Source organism: Ostrinia nubilalis, chromosome Z (genome assembly GCF_963855985.1).
Source record: "Ostrinia nubilalis chromosome Z, ilOstNubi1.1, whole genome shotgun sequence".
Taxonomy (NCBI): domain Eukaryota; kingdom Metazoa; phylum Arthropoda; class Insecta; order Lepidoptera; family Crambidae; genus Ostrinia; species Ostrinia nubilalis.
The window spans coordinates 27531569-27554613 of NC_087119.1; the positions used below are offsets into that span (position 1 = coordinate 27531569).

General features: G+C 40.1%; 1 protein-coding gene across 1 annotated transcript in view; it reads right to left on the reverse strand.

Moving 5' to 3' along the window:
- Nucleotides 1-23045, reverse strand: part of LOC135086467 (discoidin domain-containing receptor 2-like) — an 80920-nt gene that overhangs the window by 33191 nt on the left and 24684 nt on the right. Inside the window, exon 3 of the mRNA XM_063981193.1 lies at nucleotides 12678-12783. Coding sequence (XP_063837263.1) covers nucleotides 12678-12783 — 106 coding nt within the window. The remainder of the gene's footprint in view (nucleotides 1-12677; nucleotides 12784-23045) is intronic.

Genomic DNA, 23045 nt, shown 5'->3' on the forward strand with positions numbered 1-23045 from the left:
AGTGCAAGCCGCTAGACTAGGTAGCATTTTAACAAAATAATGTTTTCGAGGGGATCACCAATTTATCACTAGCGAAACTGTAGCCATTTGAATATTCGAGCGCTAGCAGGCCTTTTTTTTTTTTTTTAAATCACTTGTTGCAAGGAGGAAGCCATTGACTTTATTGATTTTATACGATGCGTTCGGAGAAGTACGAGTAGTAACACTTCAGAAGCGTGATATATGTTCAATTTTATCATTAAAAATACTTCAAGAGTTCTGACTTCTGGAGTTTGAACCGCCTCACGCCAAACTACAAGAATTGTAGTTTTTTTGTATTCTTCCTACCTAGCTCTTCCTTCAAAAACAAGCGACTGCATGGGCACCTTGATACTGTTAGGCAAATCCCATCAAAAACATAAATGTGAAATGTGAGCCAAATTCAATATTATGATATAAATGCCTGGGTTGTTGACTTCAAAAGTGACATCTAAATAGGTGGCAAATTCAATGGTCAGTCTTGAAATTTATTTATAACAACCTAAAATGTCATTTCTTCTAATAACTTAGCTTAGGATATACATATTCTGGGTGACTTTTAAATCGTTGTCCGTTGTCGTCCTTTTAAACTAAGACTCTACTCATGGTACATAGTACATTCCCTGAAAATGAAACAAATCTCTAGAGGGGTTGATTGCAGATAGAAGAAACTTTCGTGAGTTTTAACGCACAGAGGAATATCACGTGATTCAATCTGATGCTATGCGAGCCGACACACTGAATGCCTCCATTTGCGCAATTAGCGGTCACCGAGACTCATCAGGCCGCGCTCACACTCGGCCGGCGCTGGGCGCATCGCGACCCAATTGACTAATTTGTGGAGACGGCGCATCCACTGAGTCGCTCTTTATTGGTGGGGCATTTCGATCCTCGGGCGATCACTTAGCTAGCTGACAGCGTTCCCACTGATTCTCCGTAGAGATTTGATATTTTTTAAGTTCCCCAGCATAAGCTGCGGAAGAAGCTCCTTTCGAGTTGCAGTCAAGGAGTCTCCCGGTGTAGGTGTTGGCGAAAGTTATCGCGTACTTAGCGGTAGTTGCGGCGGCGACACCTGCGGAGCCTGCATTAATGGCGCATTACCATTGCTAACGCGGCCGCGGGCTCCGCCGCGCATTCCTCTCGCCGACGCGCCCCGCCGCGACTCCGCGAGCCTGCTCTTGATCGGCTTTGTCAACTTTCGCGAAGTGATATTTAAATTAATGAATGTACCAAAAATTGGGCACAATACTTTCAGAGCAATTCAAAGTTTAATTTTTATTACGATTGAATAAAACGTAGATCCTGCGCCGCTTGCATCCAGGTACCTCCCACGACCTTCACCAGATCGTCGGTCCACCTAGTGGGAGGCCTGCCCACGCTACGTCTTCCAGCTCGTGGAAATCCTTGTGGGAAAGCTTTGTGGAAATCCTTGGGGGAGGCCTTTGTCCAGCAGTGGACGTCTTTCGGCTGAAACGAACGAACAAACGAACGAACGAAAACGTAGATAATTTTTAATAATAAATAGGATCCTACTCCTAACTAGCTGTGCCCCGCAGTGTTACCCACGGTGTCGGAAACGAAAGTAGAGGTTTCCTATTTATTGTACAACTTTGAAAAAAAAAACAAGAAAACTATTTAATTAATTTCAGTTAATTAATATTTCTATTACCAGAGCAGTTCAATATTCAACTGACTTAGCTAGCTGACAGCTAGCAGTCTAAAGTACGTTAAAGTTGTGCTGGCAGGCTCTACGGTGTACCGCCCGCAACTTCAGCCCGTCCGCCCCCGGCGCTGGGTCGAGTTTCGCGGGGCACAGCGCACGCGTCTCGCCTTGTATGGACCGCACTTCTGATGAAGCTAATTCGATACCAATGACCCATGGAAAGTTAGGGGACGGCATGACCAAATTTGATTGTATAATTATGACGTATAGCAGGACAAGGAAAATGTCACATACAGCCTTAACTGCATTACTTGTTAGCCGCTGGTCGCGACGGCTGTAAATAGGAATCTGACGCACAACCTACGGAGTTGCGGACACTGTCTGAGTAACTTTTCGAATTATAAAGTAGCTTCGAACTTACAACATTTACTATTCGACTCTGCCGTTCCTGTATCATATGGAAATCATGGGCTTACACTATACAGGGTGTTACTTTGCATCCTCGCCATATTCACATAGATAGATAAAAGTAGGGAACAATATACTTATTATTTTAGATAAACAAGAGACTCCCGTAATAACACCGTGTATAGAGGTTAAGTCAAATGATAACGTTTACTATGATCTAATCCGTATTTGCGATGAACCAAGAGAAAGCAGCGTGCGATGAGTCGCACGGCCGGCGTGGCAGATGCGCGCGCGCCGCGCTCGCACGGAGCAAGGATCCAATAGCATCGCGGCAGCATCACCGCGCTTGTTGGTCACTAATAAACAATATCCATTTGGCGAAACCGGGCCTCGCTATGTAGATGCGTCCATTTTCATTTAGTTTGCATTGACATGTTCTTATACGACTTGCTACGGCCTGCACAGCGTTACATTGACGCCGATTGTATTATTTGTGGTGCTGGTGACGCAGACTCTCCAAGTTCAAGCTGGATCGAATATTTCAAATCTAGTAGAGTATTCTACAATTCTGTCTAAAACTCTGGACAATTAAAATTGTATGTGTTAAGTGATTATTTAAAAAAAAATAAGAAGTCCGCGGAGCACCCAATAGAGGACTACCAAGAATGGTAAAAATTAGAAAACTATTACATACAAAAACGGTGGTACCTATCGAGTATCGCTATCGAAAGTATCGATCAAAACTGCACTCAGCCCGCGACCGCGACTTAGTGCGAGGCGAGGGCAAGCCATCAGCAGCAAACTGCCTACGCGCGCCACGCGGCCACTTTGGGCAATCGCTGCGGCCGCAGATTGGCTCTCAGGGCGGAGAGCAGCCTGTTTGCGCGGAGATCCAATTAAGGCGCTCGTAACTGAATCGCGCGCGCATTATGCCCGCAAATGACGTTCGGGCCGCATTAGCAGCATTTAACCGCATCAAGGCCCACCTGGCAGCCGGAGACACCACTCCGCGTCGATTGCTGCCTTACCTAAAACTCATTACGAGTCATGTGATGCATTGATATGCAATGTCTTGTTATTATTGCTCCCAGTTAATAACAAGCACAAATCACAATAAGAATCCGTCAAGCTGAACATTACGAAACACGTTTCATGATGAAATTAATTTCATTATGACACTACTTTCAGTCTGTAAAACTAGTTTCATTAAAATAATACTAATAGTATCGAGAAATCCACAGTATGTGTTCATGGCTCCGAGCTCCCGCCAACACCGAACTTTATTTTGCATTGCAAAACATATTCGATAATTGTCATATTCGCGTCCCGTTTATACGATGACACAGTTGCACGACACTAGTTATAGCCCGACCAGGAACATAAAAACCCTGGCATAGAGGCGCGTCAATTGCATTTGATAGTGCAACACTGAGTACAGTCGTACCTGTGTTAAATTAATAGGCTAACTTTATGTATCACGATTCAGGATTACGGGCTAATTAGTAGGTAAGTGGCGGCTGGCGCGAGGGGCCCGCGTGGTTGGTGCACCAGCGCGACGGGCCCCGGAGCCCCACGCCCGGGGCCCGTCGCGCGACAGTCCACCGCGACAAAGCGATTACACATAGGTACTGCACAAGTGCAGTGTTGACTGTTGACTAATTAACTGAGCCCATCACAACATTTGCAGAGGCGGGTGTCCGAGGCACGCAGTGAGAACAACATGTCAATTTTCCATAAATAGGAATTATTTCCTACTAGCTGGCCCGGCGAACTCTGTTCCGCCTTAAAGGCACTAAATATAAGCTATCGCAATTTTTCCTTATTTGCTCACCGTTTAGACCTAACCTGGACTATGACAAACATTTTAAAACCAAAATCAGCTCAATCGGCCCAGCCGTTCTCGAGTTTTAATCAGACTAACGAACAGCAAATCATTTTTATTTATATAGATAGATAGATAGATGATAGTACTCGTATAGGCTACCGTCATACAAAGCCCTTCACCGATCTGATTAATGGATGAAAAGTATTTTGTATTGAGTTAAATATTTCAATAAATTTCAAATGGGTTGTCTAAAAAATTTCAGTCCAGAATATGATGAACTAGCTTTTTCCCGCGGCTTCATACGCGTAAAATTTAGTTTGTCACAGATCGTCATAAATTATATAGCCTATAATAATATGTTATTCTGGAAAGGGTTGGGTAAATAAACAATAATACTGTAAAGTTTCATCCAAATCCATTCAGTAGTTTATGCATGAAAGAGTAACAAACATGTTAACATCCAGACATCCACACAAACTGTCGAAATTATAATCAGTAGGATATAGTGGGATCTTAGACTATGATTTATCCCTACATTTTCAATTTCCATTTAATGTTAATTCAATTCATGGAAAAGAACACAGTTTAAAAAATAAAAATTTGTATCTAAATATAAAATTATTATCCTAAATTACTGACTGACGGATCAACGCACAGCTTATCGGTGATCGCAGAGACCTAAAAAATGGTGGGTGTGTTCTTTATAATAATGACGTAGGCATCCGATAAAAAGGATTTTTCGAACATTATCTACAACTAGGAGCTGAAAAAGGGGGCAAAGTTTGTATGAGACGGTGATTTCTTGGCCCAATCTTCTTCAAATTTTGAATGCATAAACACTCTTAAACAGGTATACTTGCCTATTTTATAAGTATTTAAACATAATATTTTATATGTTTTAACAAAATTAATGTCGTAAAAAAACAATTAAAAATGTTACTAAAATCAGTTTTGACTTCTACGCAAAACAACATTCGATTTCAACCTCGGATCGTGTTCGAAATGTCCTTAGATTTTCAGAGTTGAGCACGAAAATGTTACATACTGTACCTCTAGCATGAACAACTTTCGTCTTCGAATCGTTTGCGTATTCGATAAAATTCGATACTTAACCTTCGAATTAAACGATAACGTGACAATTTTGATTCTCAAAATAAGTTTCATGCAACCATTTCTCATACTAACTTCACTTTACGACACGTTCACAAGAGCGCTGTTGTAGTTTTCGTACTAAATCTTTTGATGGCGATTCGAATACGCAAACGATTCGAACTCGAAAGTTTTTCGTGTTAGCCGTACTGAAAAGCCCAGTTTTAGTCGTCCGGAAAGCAATTAGTCACCAACCCGGCGTCATGCGATAAATTGTAGTTCGGAGGCCTAAAGGGGATTTCAATTAAGGCGAAAAGCAAACGAATTTTCAATTGCAGGCTATTTTGTTTGAATATGCACTGACTAATCAGCGCAGCGTGCGTGCGAGTCGGGCGCGCACACAGCCGCCGCCCGCAACAAGACGCGCGTGCGTCGCGCGCTGCATAATTAATCGCGCCTAATGAAACCGCCCCCGCCCCCGCCCCCGCCCCCGCCCGCCGCGAGCCACTAATGATAAACTCAACGGATTTAACCTTTCAGTTTCAGCCCATTTGCACTATTTAATTATTCATGCCAAACCGTCACATGACACGATTACCACTCCTGGAATATGATTAGCGCAAAAAAATCACTTGTTCGTTGTTGTTTGTGCAACGCTTTGGGAAGACCTGTGATTATTTTATTTATTTCTCTATTCTATACTTCTATCAGATGCGGTAGGGCACTCGTAAGCACTGCTATGGTTGCCAAAAAAATTGGTAATTTGCCGTTAAAAATTTAAGGCACATTACATTTTACACTTATTTGATTGATATGTCACCGTAAAATTGTGAATTCCGTCAGATTATAATCTGACGTAGTTAAATTACAATCTAACCTAACCTAACCCACTGTTAGTTTACAATCTAACGCGTTATATTATAAACTGACAGAGTTCACAATTTCACATTACAGATATTCATATACGAGGGAGGGGTGTTCAGAAAGTAATGAGAATAGAATATTTCTAGCCATCACAAAAATCTGAAAAAAATTGTGCAGGTAGGGTGATTGCTACAGTTATTGGCCCTTTAAGAGCGTTGTGTAAGTTAACTTGTGTAAAATGTAACAAAAACTCGACTTTTGTTTACTTTTTATATTTTATTATGAGAAAACAATATTGCTGCTATTTAAGCTAGTACCTATTTGGTGTTATACGATAAGAATTACAATAATAATTTTAAAAATATCAGAGATCACATTAAATTTAGCTATTGGCCCCAAAAACACAGTAATTGGCTCTTGAGGTACAGTTATTAGCCACCGAAAAAAGCCCATAAAAATCACTGAAACTTCACACTTTGTAATCCTAACTCATTTTGTCTTTCCTTAAGATTAGCTAAGAATTCGTCATCAGTATCACTCTTATCGATTTCTTCATCTATCTCATCATCGTCAGTACATTCAGTAACATTGTAACAATTGTGACAAAGATAACTGTCTCCTTCTTCTTCAGTAATATGCTGTTGCACAAGATTTATGAAAGACACGGTGACATTCAGAGCATATTAAAAGTCTATTTTTTATGAGCTTTTTGCAAATATTACAGATTTATTATAGTTTTGATACAAATACATTATTCTTACTTTTTTATTTTAGCAGTTTTCTTTTCTTCAGCTTTCCGTTTTCTGTCCTCTCTTTTTTATCCTCTTTCAATTTTCCGTTCCCTTTTTTCTTTCTCGAGGATTTCTTTTTCTTAAGCTTTTTCTTCCAGAATCCTCTGATATTCTGGCCTGATATATGAAACGGTAATCGCGATATATTTCTCTTCCCTTTTCGAGTTGGCTCTGGGGGAATCCGTAGAAAGTCTTCCACAAATCAATAAAAATAGTTATTGGCCGTGCATAAGTGTCAGTAATTGGCCCCCCGGCTAATTACTGATCCTAATAGGTTAGGACGTTAGTATTTTAATAGCAAATATTAAAGGGTTAAATTAACTTAATCTTGAATATAAATACAATAAAAGTAAAATTTAATTATTGGCCACCCATGGCCAATAACTGAAACAAATTGAAACGTGGTATAGTTATTGGCCGGTATAATTTTAAAGTTATTTTATTCCAAAACAAAGTAACTTAATCTATTTACATAAGCTACCATTTATCTCTTTACAAAAAAAAACAGTAAAATTACTATAACAAGCAAAAACAATTAAATTACGAACAATATTCATAAATATTTACCTTAAAATTTTGACAAGCATGCGGCTACTCGGACGACTCGTTGTCGAAAGAAAGCTTCTGCTGTTTAGAGTGCCATCTGTTCTTACTCTGACATACTACATTGGACAGCGTATTGCTCAGAGAAAGTATTTGTGTCTCTTTTCCACTCTTAATAACGTACATATGCTTGTTTATTTTTATTTTAGCCAAGGTGGCCAATAGCTATGTACAGGCCAATTACTATAGCAATCACCCTAGCTTAATTCTTCACTAGAAACTGATAAAAAAAATATTTAAGTTCACCATTGCGTTTAAGAATTATATTTATCTGAACGCGACCAGTCGGAAAGACCTTGTTTTCTGTGGCCAACGCACCGTTCACAGCCCTGAAGTTGCGGTCGGTGGCAGCCAAAAAAAAATTGCGTTTCAAAATGCTCAAAAACCCATCATATTCTCTAGATCTGACTCTCAGCTACGTTAAGAGCTCTTTTTACGATTTAAAAAGTAGTTCAGGGACCTGATATTTGAGGAATTGTCGAGACAGTGTCCTTTTTAGGCCTTTCTGGAGAGTCAAGAAAATCATCCGACTGGTCGTGGTCAGGTGAATGTAATTCTTAAACGCAATGCTGAACTTAAATGAATTTTTTATCAGTTTCTAGTGAAGAATAAAGCTACCTGAACAATTTTTTTCAGATTTTTGTAATGGCTAGCAATATCCCATTCTCATTACTTTCTGAACACCCCTCGTATTTAGAGACGTATTTCAAAACGAAATACGGATAAGTATTAGGGTGATGACGTTACGCTACCGTTTGGAGATTACATAGAGCCGCTGGTAGTGCTCGGCGGCCGCCGGAGGCGCCGCAAATTGGCGTCTCGGAGCACCGGCATTGTTGCCTCTAACTGTGTTCACTCACAAGAGCCTACTCAGCTATTCTCTACTGTCTTATATAGTCTTCGTCAGAATCTACATATAGGATTGTATAACAGTCTCCACTGCAGGAGGACGACCCAAAGGTGAGGATTTGGCCTACACGAGCCGCCTACACTCCCCACGCTGGCCAGACGGGTTCGGAAACTTTGTATGCGGCAGTGAAAAGATCAATCCTACTAATATTATAAATGCGAAAGTTTGTATGGATGTCTAGATGTTAAGGCGATTAGTGTCCTCAATCCGCGTGAAATGGTCATTTTGTAAAGCCTACTCCTCTTTTACTGCTGGACAGAAATAGTTGAAAAAAATATATGTTATACAACAGTTCAAGGACTACATTTGACACGTTTGAATTTTTCCTATGTCTCTTTGTTGTGGATTAAAAAAATAAATACGGGACATCGATTTTTTACTTCAATTCCCTACTCCTCCCAAACGGCTATGTTAATTTTAAAGATTTTTACACGAATAGATTAAGAATTCTTTAATCTTTAAATGACACGTTGCGTTTTTCAATCAAACATTACTTTCATTCATAAATTTTACTTTTGATAAATTCCGAACGTTTTGGTGTTGAGGGGGCCTTCGCGGGGTGCGGGCGGCAGTCGGCCGCTGGCCTTCAGACGGGGAGGTTGTGTCACTCGCTGCAAACTGACATTAGCGATCAAAATGAATTTTTTCTTTGGCTGAGTAGCACCACCTGACGTGACCTAACTTTGACCGTAGCTTTGGCGATAACCGGTGTTTTTTTGTATGGAGTTTGACAGATATTTGACTTTTGTCAAATTTAAAATAAGATGGTGCAACCCAGCCGTTGTATGACAATATATTTTATGTCAGAGTTGTTCATAGAGTACGTTCAGTCAGACGATACGATTGAATTAAGCCATGCTTGGACGCTATTATCTACCTAAATAGAATCTATTAGTGTAAAAAAATCGACTCCAAAACAAACTGCACTAGATAAGTAAAAGTAGAAAATATATTCCGTTATTTATTTACTAGGTCAAATTTATACCATGATTGATATTTTCGGAGTCGGTGGCAGCACTGGCAGTCTACGGTTTGGTAATTTGTTTTGGAGTTGGTTTTAATTTTTAGTGAAAATTAATTTATTTCATGCTTTTGTTGTTGTTGACCCTGTTGTTGCTACTGAAAGTCGACATAACGGAACGCAATAAGGCTGAACGCTATTGAAAAATATTATTATAATGACATGCATTTCCGAGCGAGGTTCCGCGTCTGTTTCTGGATTCATAATTTGGAAGCTCTTTGAAACACCTCACCAAACGCCATACAACCAGTGGACCAAATACTTATTATAACCCTACGGTTCTACGCAACGGGAAGTTATGAACGTGTAGTAGGTGATTCTTCCACATCGAACAGCCAACTGTGCATCGTATAGTGCACAAAGTAACAACCAAAATAGCTGCTATGAAATCGCTTTACATAAACAGGCCTATTTCTGAGGAATATGGGGACATCGCAAATGGGTTTAAGCTATACAGGGTGACTGGAACTGAACCCGCCATAGCTAATACGCGTATAGAGGAGGTCATTTGCTAATTATTGAACCTTACTTTCTATGGCTAAAGTTTTATGGTTTAGGAGATATGTCAATTTTTATACTTTTTTCATATTTTTCCGAAATTAGACCTAAAAACTGCTTCAATTTTTTTTCTCGCGTGATTTCAACAGTTTTTTTTTATTTGATATTAATATCGAATATGTCTTTATTCAAATAAAATAAATTTCTGATCCAGATAATGATTAAATAGCTAGTTACGAGCCGTTAAAGTCTAACAAAAGTACAAACCACGATAAAAAAATCTACTTCGAATTCGATTGAAACAAAAATTAATGGTGATAATGGATTGCCAATAATCTTAAAAATATCTCTAGCTTCTCTTCTTTCCAATGATATATCACACGTTGTTATTAGATATTGAAATTTCTCAAAAAATCAAAGTTTATGGAAGAAAATGGAGTAATAATACAAAAATTCTCCATAGAAATTAGAATTTTTGTCAACTCTTTTCTTCATAATGTGATTATTATTTTTAAATTAATTTTTCAAAAAACACAAAAATAGTTATGAAAAGGAGTATAGCAGAAAATATGAGATGTTTGAAGAAACTTTGTATGGATAATTTTCGTATTATTACTCCATTTTCTTCCATAAACTTTGAATTTTTAATAAATTTCAATATCTAATCACTACGTGTGATATATCATTGGAAAGAAGAGAAGCTAGAGATATTTTTAAGATCATTGGCAATCCATTATCACCATTTTTTTTTTTTAATCGAATTCTAACTTGAATTTTTTATCGTGGTTTGTACTTTTGTTGAACTTTGGCGGCTCGTAACTAGTTATTGAATCATTATTTAGATCTGAAATTTATTTTATTTGACTAAAGGTTTATTCGATATTCGTATCAAATAAAAAAATCGGTTAAAATCATGCGAGAAAAAAAAATTAAGCAGTCTTTAGATCAAATTTCGGAAAAATCTGAAAAAAGTATAAAAATTGACATATCTTCTAAACTATAAAACTTTAGCCATAGAAAGTAAGGTTCAATAATTAGCAAATGACCTCCTCTATACGCGTATTAGCTATGGCGGGTTCAGTTCCAGTCACCCTGTATAGTTCCAAAATACTGAACTGTCCTATCAATGACATTGACACTGGGGCGCCACCGTCAATACCGGATCGCTGGTTCCGATTTTTGCCATGTTGGAAACCATTTAGTTTAACGATGGTAGCGCCCCCCTGTCATTGAGTTTGGTGGGACAGTTCAGCGTGGGTCATCTATAGCAGCATTTCGAAGAGTTGTTGATTTGTCAATTTGATGCTCTGTCAACAATGATAAATGTCAATTGTGGTTACGTTTCGGTCCACGATCGCCACTTAATAGATTTCAACAATAAAAAGTATCAACTTTAATTTTTTTTTAATTAAATAAAAAAATGCAAGCATTAATTTTTTTATATAATAAAACGAGATTTATATATAATACAAACTAAAAATAAACAGTTCTATGTTAAGTTGATTGAGTATATTTCCATAAAAGACAATACATAACCAAATGATGCTGCGTGTAATGTATAAAAAACGTAAATTCATCATTTGTGTAAATGAAAACATACCTACTTTTTTTTGGTAAATGTTGCCATTATGTAAACATTTAAGAGCTGCTTTGCTGATCACGGCTTCAAATCCGTTGAGTAGCGTTTGAGAATACCATTTAAAATTGAAGGATACTTAAATTTAGGAGCTCGTCAGCTGAGTGAAAGATTTGAGTAGTGTTTCAGTATTCGGCCGTAACTAATTCAGTTTGCAAAATTCCACCCGAACAAACATAGTTTACACAAAACATACATTGTAAGCTAAATAAAATAAAATAAAAAATATTATCCCATACAAAATGTTCATGGATTTGTAATTTTTGTTAAATATAAATACCTTACTATACGGTGCGCTAGTTTAGAACATTTCGGGCGATCACTTGCGCCTGGGTTGAATGACATCGACATCAAGGTTCATCAATTCAAGTTTAAAATAATAGGCAGTAATGTATGAAGAAAGAGCTTCTATTCTGTACCTACCTATGCCCGTGTATTTTTGATCGGTGTCAAATCGGAGTTTTCGTGCGGGGTGCGCGGGTGTTGTGCGAAGCGTGAAGGTCAAACGCTCAAGGTCATTGAGGACTCTAATCGCCTTAAATTGTTTGTTACTCTTTCACGCAAGAACTACTGAAAGGAATTTGATAAAACTTTACAATATTATTGTTTATAACCCAGAATAACATATAGGCTATAATTTATGACGATATGTGACAAACTAAAATTCCCGCAGGTGTAGCCGCGGGCAAAAGCTAGTAATAAATGAATTACAGCAACCTTAAATTACAAGACTTGATAGCGTGTGGACTGTGTAAAGTTGGTGTTATTGAAAAGTCTAGAAAGAAAGACGTCACTCACGTGAGGCACTGTAACGTAAGTGTACGTTTGTTTTAATTACTAGCTTCGATTCAATAAATAACTCTCTATAAATGAATAATTAAACAGATAGGTACTACAGTATTCAACACTGGTATTATTCGGCTCTTAAAGGTAGGTAAGCGGGAACAATAGAGGCGGTGCGGTGTTGTGATAGCTATCAAAGCTTGTTTGTCAGGCTGCAGAGACGCAGCCGTGCGGGCGATGCGAGCCGCCATTGTCGCCGCGCGGCTGCGGCGCTAAATGCATTAGCTCGCAGGCGGCCTTCTGTGCGCGCTGTGGACACGTGCTCGGCGTCAATGATGGCCCCCGAGGCCACGTATTCACTATCACTACTGACCGACGCCAATTTATGCGCTATTAGCAAAGCCTCCGAGATCATACAGGAATTTCCACCAACCTCATGAAGTACAGAAAAATTCAAACTGTTTTGACCCCTGATACATAGTAATCATGAAGGCTGGGGGCCTCATAGTCGGTGTATATTAAATGAGAATACTGGAGTGAGGAGAAATGCTGCAAAAGCGTCACCCACCTGCCGTTCTGCGGGCCCACGTTGCCGTCGTTGAAGGAGGAGGAGGCGCTGAGGTCGCGGTCCGGGATCTGCCCGCTCTCCATGCCCAGCGGCGCGATGCATTGCGCTGCAACAAACACACGACTCAATCATCACATTATGACAACCACAACAACGCCGACGCAACTGAAACTACTTTCAACAACCGATGTTGTGACGAGTCAGCCTTTTGCATTTACGAGTATAATCGTACTACTAATAAGATACAGTCGTGCACACAATAGCGGCACATCAGGCGTAATAATGATTATAATCTTAATTTTTTTTTAATTGAAAATATTCAACTTTGAGTTTTCAAAGTTGAATTTTTTATCGTGGTTTATATTTTGTTATACTCTGGCGGCTCGTAACTAGCTATCCTAATCATTATCTATAAAAAAAAATAGTAGGTTGCAAGGTTCAAGTAATTTTGAAAGCTTGTAGCGCAAACAGAAAAAAAGAGGAATAAATTCCATTCGCGATACAAGCTTTAAAAATTATTAGAACGTTACATACTATTATTTTTTTCGTTTTAGTACAAATGCATTTCAGAATAAAAGCATGTTTGTAAAAAAAATATTTTTTTTTAGTTATAGTTCCCGTGTTCCAACAACACAGAATTATATAATATAATAATAATATGCTCACAGGTGAGTCAGTTGTGAATTCCGCTTTTTTATTGCTTTTATAAAAGAACAATCCTTTTCAACCGACTTCAAAAAAAGGAGGAGGTTCTCAATTCGACCCGTATGTTTTTTTTTTTTTTTTTTTTCTATGTTTGTTACGCGATAACTCCGCCAATTATGAACCGATTTGAACAAATCTTTTTTCAGCGTATAGGTAATACCTCAAGGGTGGTCCCATTTAAATTTAATAATAAAAAAAACAACCCCCAAGGGTGGAAAATTGGGGATGAACTTTTTTATACGCAATATCTCCGCCGATTATGAACCAATTTGAACGATTATTTTTTTGTTGAATAGGTATTATCAAAAGAGTGGTTTCATGCGAATTTGAAGAAAATATTTCACCCCCAAGGGTGGAAAATTGGGGATGAACTTTTTTATAATATACATTAAGAATATGGTCTCAATGTACTGCCTGCCTACCTTCAGTGGTAACATCAAGGTAATAAATAGTTAACTAAAAAGCAAGAAATAAGTAAAATTTTATAAAAAAAAATAAAACCGACTCCAAAAAACCTACACTAAAAAGTAGAAAAATATTTTTTTTTTTTTTTTTTTTATATCCTTGGACATTTGAAATAGTATTTTAATAATGTTAGTGCCTTAATCTGTCCGTTTTTAGTTGTTTTATCTAAATAATAAAGTTTGTACAGCTTAGAATGTAGGATAACGAAAATATGAGTCGAAAAGTGTGCGTTTCGGGCGTTACGAGATTTTGCCTCTATGTTCTGACTGTTGCTGCATTTACTCGAAATTTAGCGAATTTTCTTAAGGAATCATACCTAAAACTTACAGGACTTCTAAAGTATGAAATTTACAAACCATGTAACATACAATCACTGTCAAATAAAACGTTTTACTATTTTTTTATAAATTTTTTCTTTGTTTCGGGTGTTACAATGGTTTTGTTTCGGGTGTTACGAGTACGAAAATTCAACGCGTTTTATCGATAAAATCGGTGTTTTATTAGTCTCTAGGTACTACAAAATAAGGAGTACAACAAATAAACACAAATAGAGCGAATTCTGGTTTGAAATTACGAAGCAGCTTTTTTTTAAAAATATACAAAGTTCAAGTTTAATTTTTCCTCAGAATATAGCTTTTTCTATTGTTTTTGGCTTGAAATAGCATTACTTTAATTTCTAATTACGATATTTATTGGAAATGTCAAACATCGACACTTTTTGGCAATACCTTAATTTTAGTGTTAAGTCAACATTTCAAAAAAGTCTTAAATTGAGAAATATGACTCCTTTTCCGATGCCAGCGCTAGTGGGAGGTCAAAGGACCCTCACAGTAATACTTTTTCACTTCTCCAAGCAATATACACACATTATCGACATATAAATAAAAATGTAATACCCGAAACGTTTCGGGTGTTACAGTTTTTAATCAAGAAAGAAACATACTAAATTAGAATCATGCTCAGATATTAACTAGTATTTGAAATCATTATTACCATGACCTTACTTTTACCAAATATTGTTACCCTAATCCATGTGTAAGGTACAATAATAAAACAAATACCTGTTTTTCTGTTTCGGGTGTTACATCGCCGAAGTAACAAGAGAACACACTTAAAACTTGACGATTATCAATTTTTTGAGACTATGACGCTATCTACCAATACTATGATAAATACCCTCGAATTATATAGTGGCAAAACGTTTCACAGATTGATAGTTTTTTTTAAATCGTATTACCAATAATTAGAGAGAAAATGATCATTCAGACAGTTGACTTAAGTATAGACTTTGAAGACTAATAACTTAAAAATTACTTGTTTCTTTCAGATTTTTTTTGTTGCACATTATAATTTGGAATGTTTACTTTCAAAATTCATCAGATTTAATGCGAAAAGAACATATTTAGTTTTTCACCCTCGGTAACATTTGTCATGGAATGACCCTACCTACTTATTTATTAGGACGAATTATTAATATTTATGTAGGTATACCATGATTGATAGTTTTGGAGTCGGTGCAGGCAAACTTTACATGTTTCATAATCTTGGCACCGACTCCAGAAGTATCAATCATGGTATACCTACATAAATATTAATAATTCGTCCTAATAAATAAGTAGGTAATTAGTAATTATTTTTCTACTTTTTAGTGTAGGTTTTTTGGAGTCGGTTTTATTTTTTTTTATAAAATTTTTAGTTAATAATGATTTTTTGTGAAAAAATAGCGCGCGATTGCCGGCAAGGGCTGCAGCGAGCCCAGCAGCGCATCCGGCGCACGACATTAGCATCGCGTTGACACACAGGCCGCGGTAGGAAGTCACGCGGGAGCGTGTGCGAGCAGATCGAGCTCGATTGCAGCATCGAATCAATAAACCCAGGTGAAGACAGACCATTTCAATTTTCCAGATCTATGTATGGAGCGGGTGAAGACCTCAATTTGAATGAATGTGTTCCATAATCGAATTCGCTCGCCAAATTGGGGTAAGGTGGTCATAAAATGGAATCGATTGATTGTTAATGAAGTGCGGTCGTAAGTTCAAGAGCGAGCGTCTCGGGCTAGGCGAGCCAGGTCAGCAGCGCTTGCGCGGTGGTACCTACCTATAAACAAAAGAAGTCCGCCAAGTCGCGCACGCGGACGGGAAAAAATCAACTTTTACTTTTCATAAGTTAACAATGGAAGAAACCCCGCGATCGCAGGAATCAAATGGCACAGTAAATACTTCGAAAAGCCGTCGCGAGTTCGTAACTCTTTTGTAATTAACACTAAAATACATTTTTACGGCCGAATGTGGAGAAATTATGGCGCAATTGTGGCTAATGGAAATTAACGTTCACAATAATTTGAACAGAAATACCTGCTCGGGCCGTTGCGGGAAACCCGCTTTCGATATCGAACATTTGCGATTTGTCCCTGTTTTAAATGGCATTCGCTGCTAGGTCGTCGACCTGAATCTAGCGCTTTTGGTGCTTGCGGTTAGTGCGTTTGCAGCCGATAAATAAATGAGCATTCGCCGACGACAGCGCAGCAGCAGAGAACTGAGGAGTTCGCGAAGCATAGGTCGATGATAGATCCAGGTACGCGTCACATGAACAACAGCCTGGTGGCGGCTGGTGTCGCAGCCTTCTTCCGCGTGTGCTGACACATAATATGACAACACTGTTGCAATAAATATATCTTTAATCCCGGGCGATTCACATCCCTATCGGTGTTGAGCTACACCGCGTTTATAAGGTGTACCTTAATTGTAATTGCCTCGCTCTATATTACATGGTTTCATATATCAATATGTGGATTACGTAGTGGGATGTGTTAACACATAAATAATACATAAGTCTAGTAGATAAGTTAATTTCTGTAACACATTTGTTTGTAATTCCTAAAATAAATAAATAAATAAATCCCTAAATCCAAATAATTAAGATTAGCCAATGAAAATGGGGGGCAGTAAGGTCCCATGATCACACTCTCGCTCTGCACGAAACGTTTCCACAGTAGCGGTGAAAACGTCTCCGCTAAGGTGTTGAGCATGTCGTTGCTGTTGTGACCGCCTCGCACTCTGCTAATAAAAGATGCAGTTTTCGGATGGTGGCATTAAAGCCCAGTTTGGTTTCCGCAAAGATTCCCGATGTACTACAAAAAGGTGGTAGTTCCCATATTATCCTGGACGTATGTATGTACCTATTATAATGTTGTTGTATGCGTAGGGCTTTGTTGAGACTAACCACACGGGTTCCCGTGTAAATGCTCGCAATATGCCTTAAAAGCGTAAACTTATTTGTTCTGTACAGCGCAATTGGCGACAGCAAAGGTATGTATTAAAATATTTTGATGACTCTGTGTTACCTCGAAACCTATTTTCCATTTTTTGCCGAATGTTCAGCTTCAGTTGCTGCATGGTTGTTGATATACATATAAGTGAGATATTCTCTTTTCTTAAGGTAACACCCCAAAAAGGAGTTTTCTGGAGTGAGATCAGGGCCTGGTGGCCAGGAGATGTCACCCCTGCCTGAAATGTTTTTTTTGTGGGAACATGCTTACCACCTAAATGCTTTATTTGAAGTGTGACACTTAGCCCTATTTTGATGAAACCAAGTGCTCCTGTCATAGCATTACAAATCTTGCAACTTTGAAATCAAAAAGCTTTTTATCATGCGAGTAAAGTGCTCTCAAAAATGAATCCTTGAAATGTCCTTTCAATCCAAAAAATCTATTAAGCAGGGGTGAAATCTCATTGCCACCAAGAAGCCCTAATCTCATTCCAGCAAACTTCTTTTTGTTAGGTTACCTTAAGAGCAGAGTATACTCTAATAATCCAAAAACTCTGCAGCATTAATCCATCCTGTATCTACGAGTATTTAGAGGTAACTAACGAAAGTTTTTCCAAAATGTTCATGCATGTTGATCGAATGTTATAAACGTCAAGTGAATCACATGATGAAATAAAAAAAAATAAAGTGAATTTAAAAACAATTTTCATTAAATTTTCTTCAAATTGGAATAGTTAAAGTTCTACAAAATTGTAAGTTTTCATTTGCTTGAATTTTCAAAAGTGCATTTCTTTCTTGGCCACCCTGTAGTTACGGTCACAGTCAGGTGGTGCACTCAGCCAAAAGAATTACGACGTAAGTTACCATGATAGTACTTGCGGACTGAGTCATGAAAAACTTATCCAAATCTTTATTTTCGTCTGGTATTCTGTGCAATTAAATCATTGCCCATTCGAAGCAGCTTTGTCATCAGGATAAGCTTTCGGGCATGTTAGCTACGAGTATGTTAGTTAGCTGTGTACCTTCATAATATAAACAACCCAAAATCATTTCATAGTACCTAGACTAAGGTTACTTTACCACAAACTTAGGGTGTTTTTGACACCCGCAAGCGTCCTTTCCGCATCCGTGATGAAATCCGTACGATATTAAAAACAGCCCAATGTTACGTAATGAACAGACTATAGTTATGCGTAAGGTATTTAATGTATTTGAATATTTTTCTTAATTTTGAGTCGGCCATCCCAATATAATTGCAGTGACTTGGTGAGCAAATTAAAATATAATGAGGAAAATTCTAGGTTGAAATTAGAAGCCCTACAGAAGCTCGTGGTGCGGCGGCGGCGCGGCGCAGATCGGCCGCGACGATAACAGCATTGTTTATATTCCGCGGCCGCGCGGGGACCTCCTCCGCTCCTTCGCCACTCGCACAATTAAATTGATACCTTTGCGGCTCAGACACGGTTTTTAATATTTCTTCATACGAGTACCTACTTGCATGCCAATCTAAGCGATTTATTTCTTACATTCGTCGAACAATACGGAACAATGGATATAGTCGTAGGCAAAGTTAGTGAACGACAAACCAAACTGACAGCGGGTCCCCTCGCGCAGGGCGACGGTGGCGAACAAAAGACACGCTTATAGGTCAAATGCAAATACAATTCGCTCGTTGCGTGTCTCGTATTTAACAGAGGCTGTTGCCGCTCAACGCTCGAGAACAAATCGCAAACGTCATAACGCCAGGTTTGAATATTAATAAAGAGGAATAAACGATCCGGGCGGGCGCGGCGTCGCCAGCGGTTCGCAACATGGCCGCGGCCGGCGCTCCGGAGCCGTGCCCGCGGTGCCCGCCGCGCTCCGGCGACGGAAGGGGCACAATAGCGGAGGGAAAAGTTTCAGAAGCGCTGAGCTTGTGCGTGCTTATGCTCTTGCGTGACATGTAGTCGTCTAATGAATAATAAACAGCGCAATGGCGACCCGCTACTCATTCATATCCATCCACGAAAGGCAATATTCTTTTTTACATAAAACGTTCGAACCTGCTTTTAAACGCGTACAATATTGGATTCGCCTTTCGTAAATTCGGTTCGCACCGGAGCGGCTCACGGAAGCGGCGACGCGCGCGATACGTGAACGCTCGCGTGATGCGGCCCGGGACTATTATTTTAATTACTTTCATTGTACGAGGGGATCGTTAACGTTGTGCTTTTTTACAGGCTCAGTAGATTTCACGACGAATGTGTACCGCGCGTACGGCCCCGGGCGGTAACAAACGACCGGCTTAATGACTTTTCGAACTCAAAAGCACACACCTAACGGTGTAAGGATGTCGCATAATTACAGTCCGTGGTGTTCGCCGAAGGCGGGCCAACTGAATTATAGAAGCGATCATGTTAACTAGAAATGTATCAAGTAAACTTCTTTTACTAGGGGTCGATGGCGAGTGTTAATAAAATAACACGAGACGGCGCCGATCGCCAATTTCCACGCCGGTTTTATCTGCACTCCAGCACGCCCGCCCGGGCCTTCAGCTCACTAGCGAGGTGTAGCTTCGGTGTGATGAGTCACTTTAGAACATCGATATACCTATCTAAACTTTGAGCATGAATGACCCTCGCGCAAGACAATGTCCGAACGCTAACTGATTACAAATATGCCATGAAAGTAAAATGTGTTAAAAACATATGGAAGGAATAGTCGTTTATCAGGAATCTCTATCTTTGCCGATGCATATTAACTTCGATTCGATGCCGCAGCGGCGCCCGCGCCTCACCGCCCGCGGTGACTCACGGAGGCATCGCCCGCTCGCTCCGCAAACATTTCCAATACGATTACGGAATATCGATTCCCAAATGAGTGTTTTCGGTCAAAACCATCATTCCGGTATGATTGGGCCGTCACTCGTCGTAAGATGCTCGGATATTATTGGCTAGGAAATGTCGCGCTGGCCGTTGCCCGCGCTGCCGCGAAGCGCGTGACCGCCATTAGTTCGCAGGGGCGCGCTAAGCTCCGACATGTTCCCACCTAAGTGACCTAATGTACTAATTGTAATTAGCAGCTCCACAGGTTTCCGGCAAGTAATCCATTTAAAATCAATTTACACAATTTATTTCTGGTTGTTACTTTGTTCTAGTTTAATGTTCCGGAGGTACTCTCCACGCTGTACCTACTCAAAGTCAATTTATGTAAACGATGGGGAATTACGCAATGAAGCATATCGAGTCCACGAAACAAATGCGTCCGTAATGAGTGTAGGAAACGCCCAGTCGTATCAACGAACTTCAGCGAAGGCAGGCGGCAGCGGATGTCTGCAACTAGTGTGCCAGTTACTCCGTTATTATGTAGAAACTCCATTTATATCTGCAGATAAGCAGAACACTTTCCTAACGCTGCGCTTTAGTGCTTAACAACACCCTCAATCTCTGAAAGTTGCGACCGCGCCGCTGCTCCGAAGGCGCGCCGCAGATGCTCGCACTTCCGCTGCATTCTTCAAAGCCAGCACCATGACGAGGCGCGCGGCCTACGTGGGCTGCTTGTGAAGCGGGCCCCGCGTTAATTCCATTGTCCAACGTGTATCGGTGAATGTGCGAGGAGCACTTCGCGCGAAGAGTGGCGTCATCACTCGCCCGCGGCCGCGCTACCTCCCCGCCTGTCTGAATTTCAATTACGAGTATACACTACCATAGACCCTAGATCACTGGTTCCCAAAGTTGTCTGGGCTATGACACATCTAATACAAGTTTCCAAACTCGGGACCCACATTATAGGAAATTTAACTGTTACCAATATACCTAAATAATGGACTCGAATCTGTAGCGTGGTGTATCGTTTTACAGGCAGGGCCCACTTAATGTTCGTTCGCGAGTCGCGACCCATCACTGGGTCGCGACCCATAGTTTGGGAAACCCTGCCCTAGATGATCCTACTTATGTCGAATTTATTGTAATATTACTATAATAATATAAAAATAATGAGTTTTGGCGTTTAAATTATTACTGATGTTCGATGTTTAAAAGTGTGAGTATAATAGGATAGCTGGTCGAATAAACTGTCCTTTAGGTCGCAGTAGGTTCAGCTGCATGTTTCATAAACGCCAGGACCATAAAAAGCCGTCTAAGACAAACCACTAGTGCGTTCGTTGGTGATCAAACCTTTCGGAATCGATTCATGGAAATGGGCAAAATTCCAGAACGCGTAATATCCGTCTGAAATCGACAAGGGCTCAACAGAGGGAGCATGTTTGAGGTTCGTACATGATTTTTTTGACTGGTCATTGACGATTGGACTGTTCTCTCTACTGATGCGTATAAGTTCATTTTTTTGCTCTAACAGATGAGTATGTGATCGTTTTACTAAGCCGTGCATCCACGGGACAGATCCAAGGGAGCCCAAGTGTAATGATATTGGAGTGGCATAAGTTTTTTGCCACCCACGAGGTAGACCGACGACATCATAAAGGTAGCAGGAAGGCGCTGGACGGGGGCCGCTACCAACCGGGTACTTTAGTGAATATGAATGAGGAGGACGTCTGAGGAGGCCACAGCAGCCCCTCCGGGCGAGGCGGCGGCGGAATGTTGCCGGATTATGCGGCGCGCTAACGGAGAGCTGTCCTCGCCGACGCGGCTCGCTTCCCGCAACCCGCGCAGCGCCAACAGATCAGCACGTTCACAACTTTACGTGCCGTGCCTGGCGTGCTCAGAAACTTATAAGCATGCATGCTATGGCGACACCCAGCATGTCACCAGCTAGGGGGCAGATAGGACGGTAGACGGGAGCGAGCAGGAGGGGGGCTCGGCCGCGGCGAACGGGCTGCTCTGGCTGCGCTGCGGCGCGCGGCGGCGGGGCTCCGATCAAAATGTTATGTGCGCAAATTATTAACATAACTTCGCTTTGTTAAGGTAGGTACATTTCTTTTGATAGGAAAACGCTTTGATATTAAATACGAATTTATCAATCTTTTGAATCATTTCTTGGTAACATTTATATATTTTCAATTTCGATGTTGAAAGGATATCTATTTGTACTTAGTTACTTTAATTATAATAAGCCGATCAGTCGGCAAGGAGATCACATTTTTATTACGTTGATATGGTTTCTTTCCAATAAGTAATCAAATCATAAGCTAATGAAATTTAATTATTCATCGTCATGCGACTGTACTTTAATTTGTAGAGATGAAACCTTTTATTAATCAGATTGGAAAAGTACTGAGGTATTTTTTCAAAGAAACTCGTTGGTAATTATTATGTGTCTGCGGGTCTCCCGCGCTCGCGCTGGGCGGCGCTGGGCGGCGCTAGGCCGCCGGCGCGTGGGCCGCGGGCGGCGGCGCGTGGGCCGCGGTCTGTCGGGCTCGACGCCGAAGGAGTCAACAGTCATTACTTGAAAAGCTGGTATTTTTCCACCAGACCATGAAAATGGGATGATTACCTATCTACCTAACAAAAGAATGTAAAATGAATCATGTCTGCATACCTATTTAAGTTTAAGTTAATGAGAGCAGATCGGTATCGGACCCCGTATAGTATTTATTGTGAGACTGAAGCCGGTTAAATAATAGTATAATTTAATAATTATATATCGACAGGTAAAATGTCATCCCACTAGGGGAGGATCGGTAACTGTCGAGTTGAACGGCAAGAGCGCAGTGAAAGAGTTGATTGAAAAATACACACCGCCGCACGTCTCCAATATTCGTCAGATATGATAACGGCGAATGTCAAACGTAATGTCAAGGCAATGTAGATAAGTCAGGTCAATTCAAACTCGCTGACGTCGAAGAGTTAAAAAAGAACCATCGTTAGTTAAGCGCGTCGCAAATCGAAATATGAAGGCATCGAGTGTGACTGTTTGAGGAATTCATAACTGTCGGCGGGCGGGCGGCGGCGAGGGCGCGCGAACTTCCTAATTAAATATGAACGCGGCCGCGGC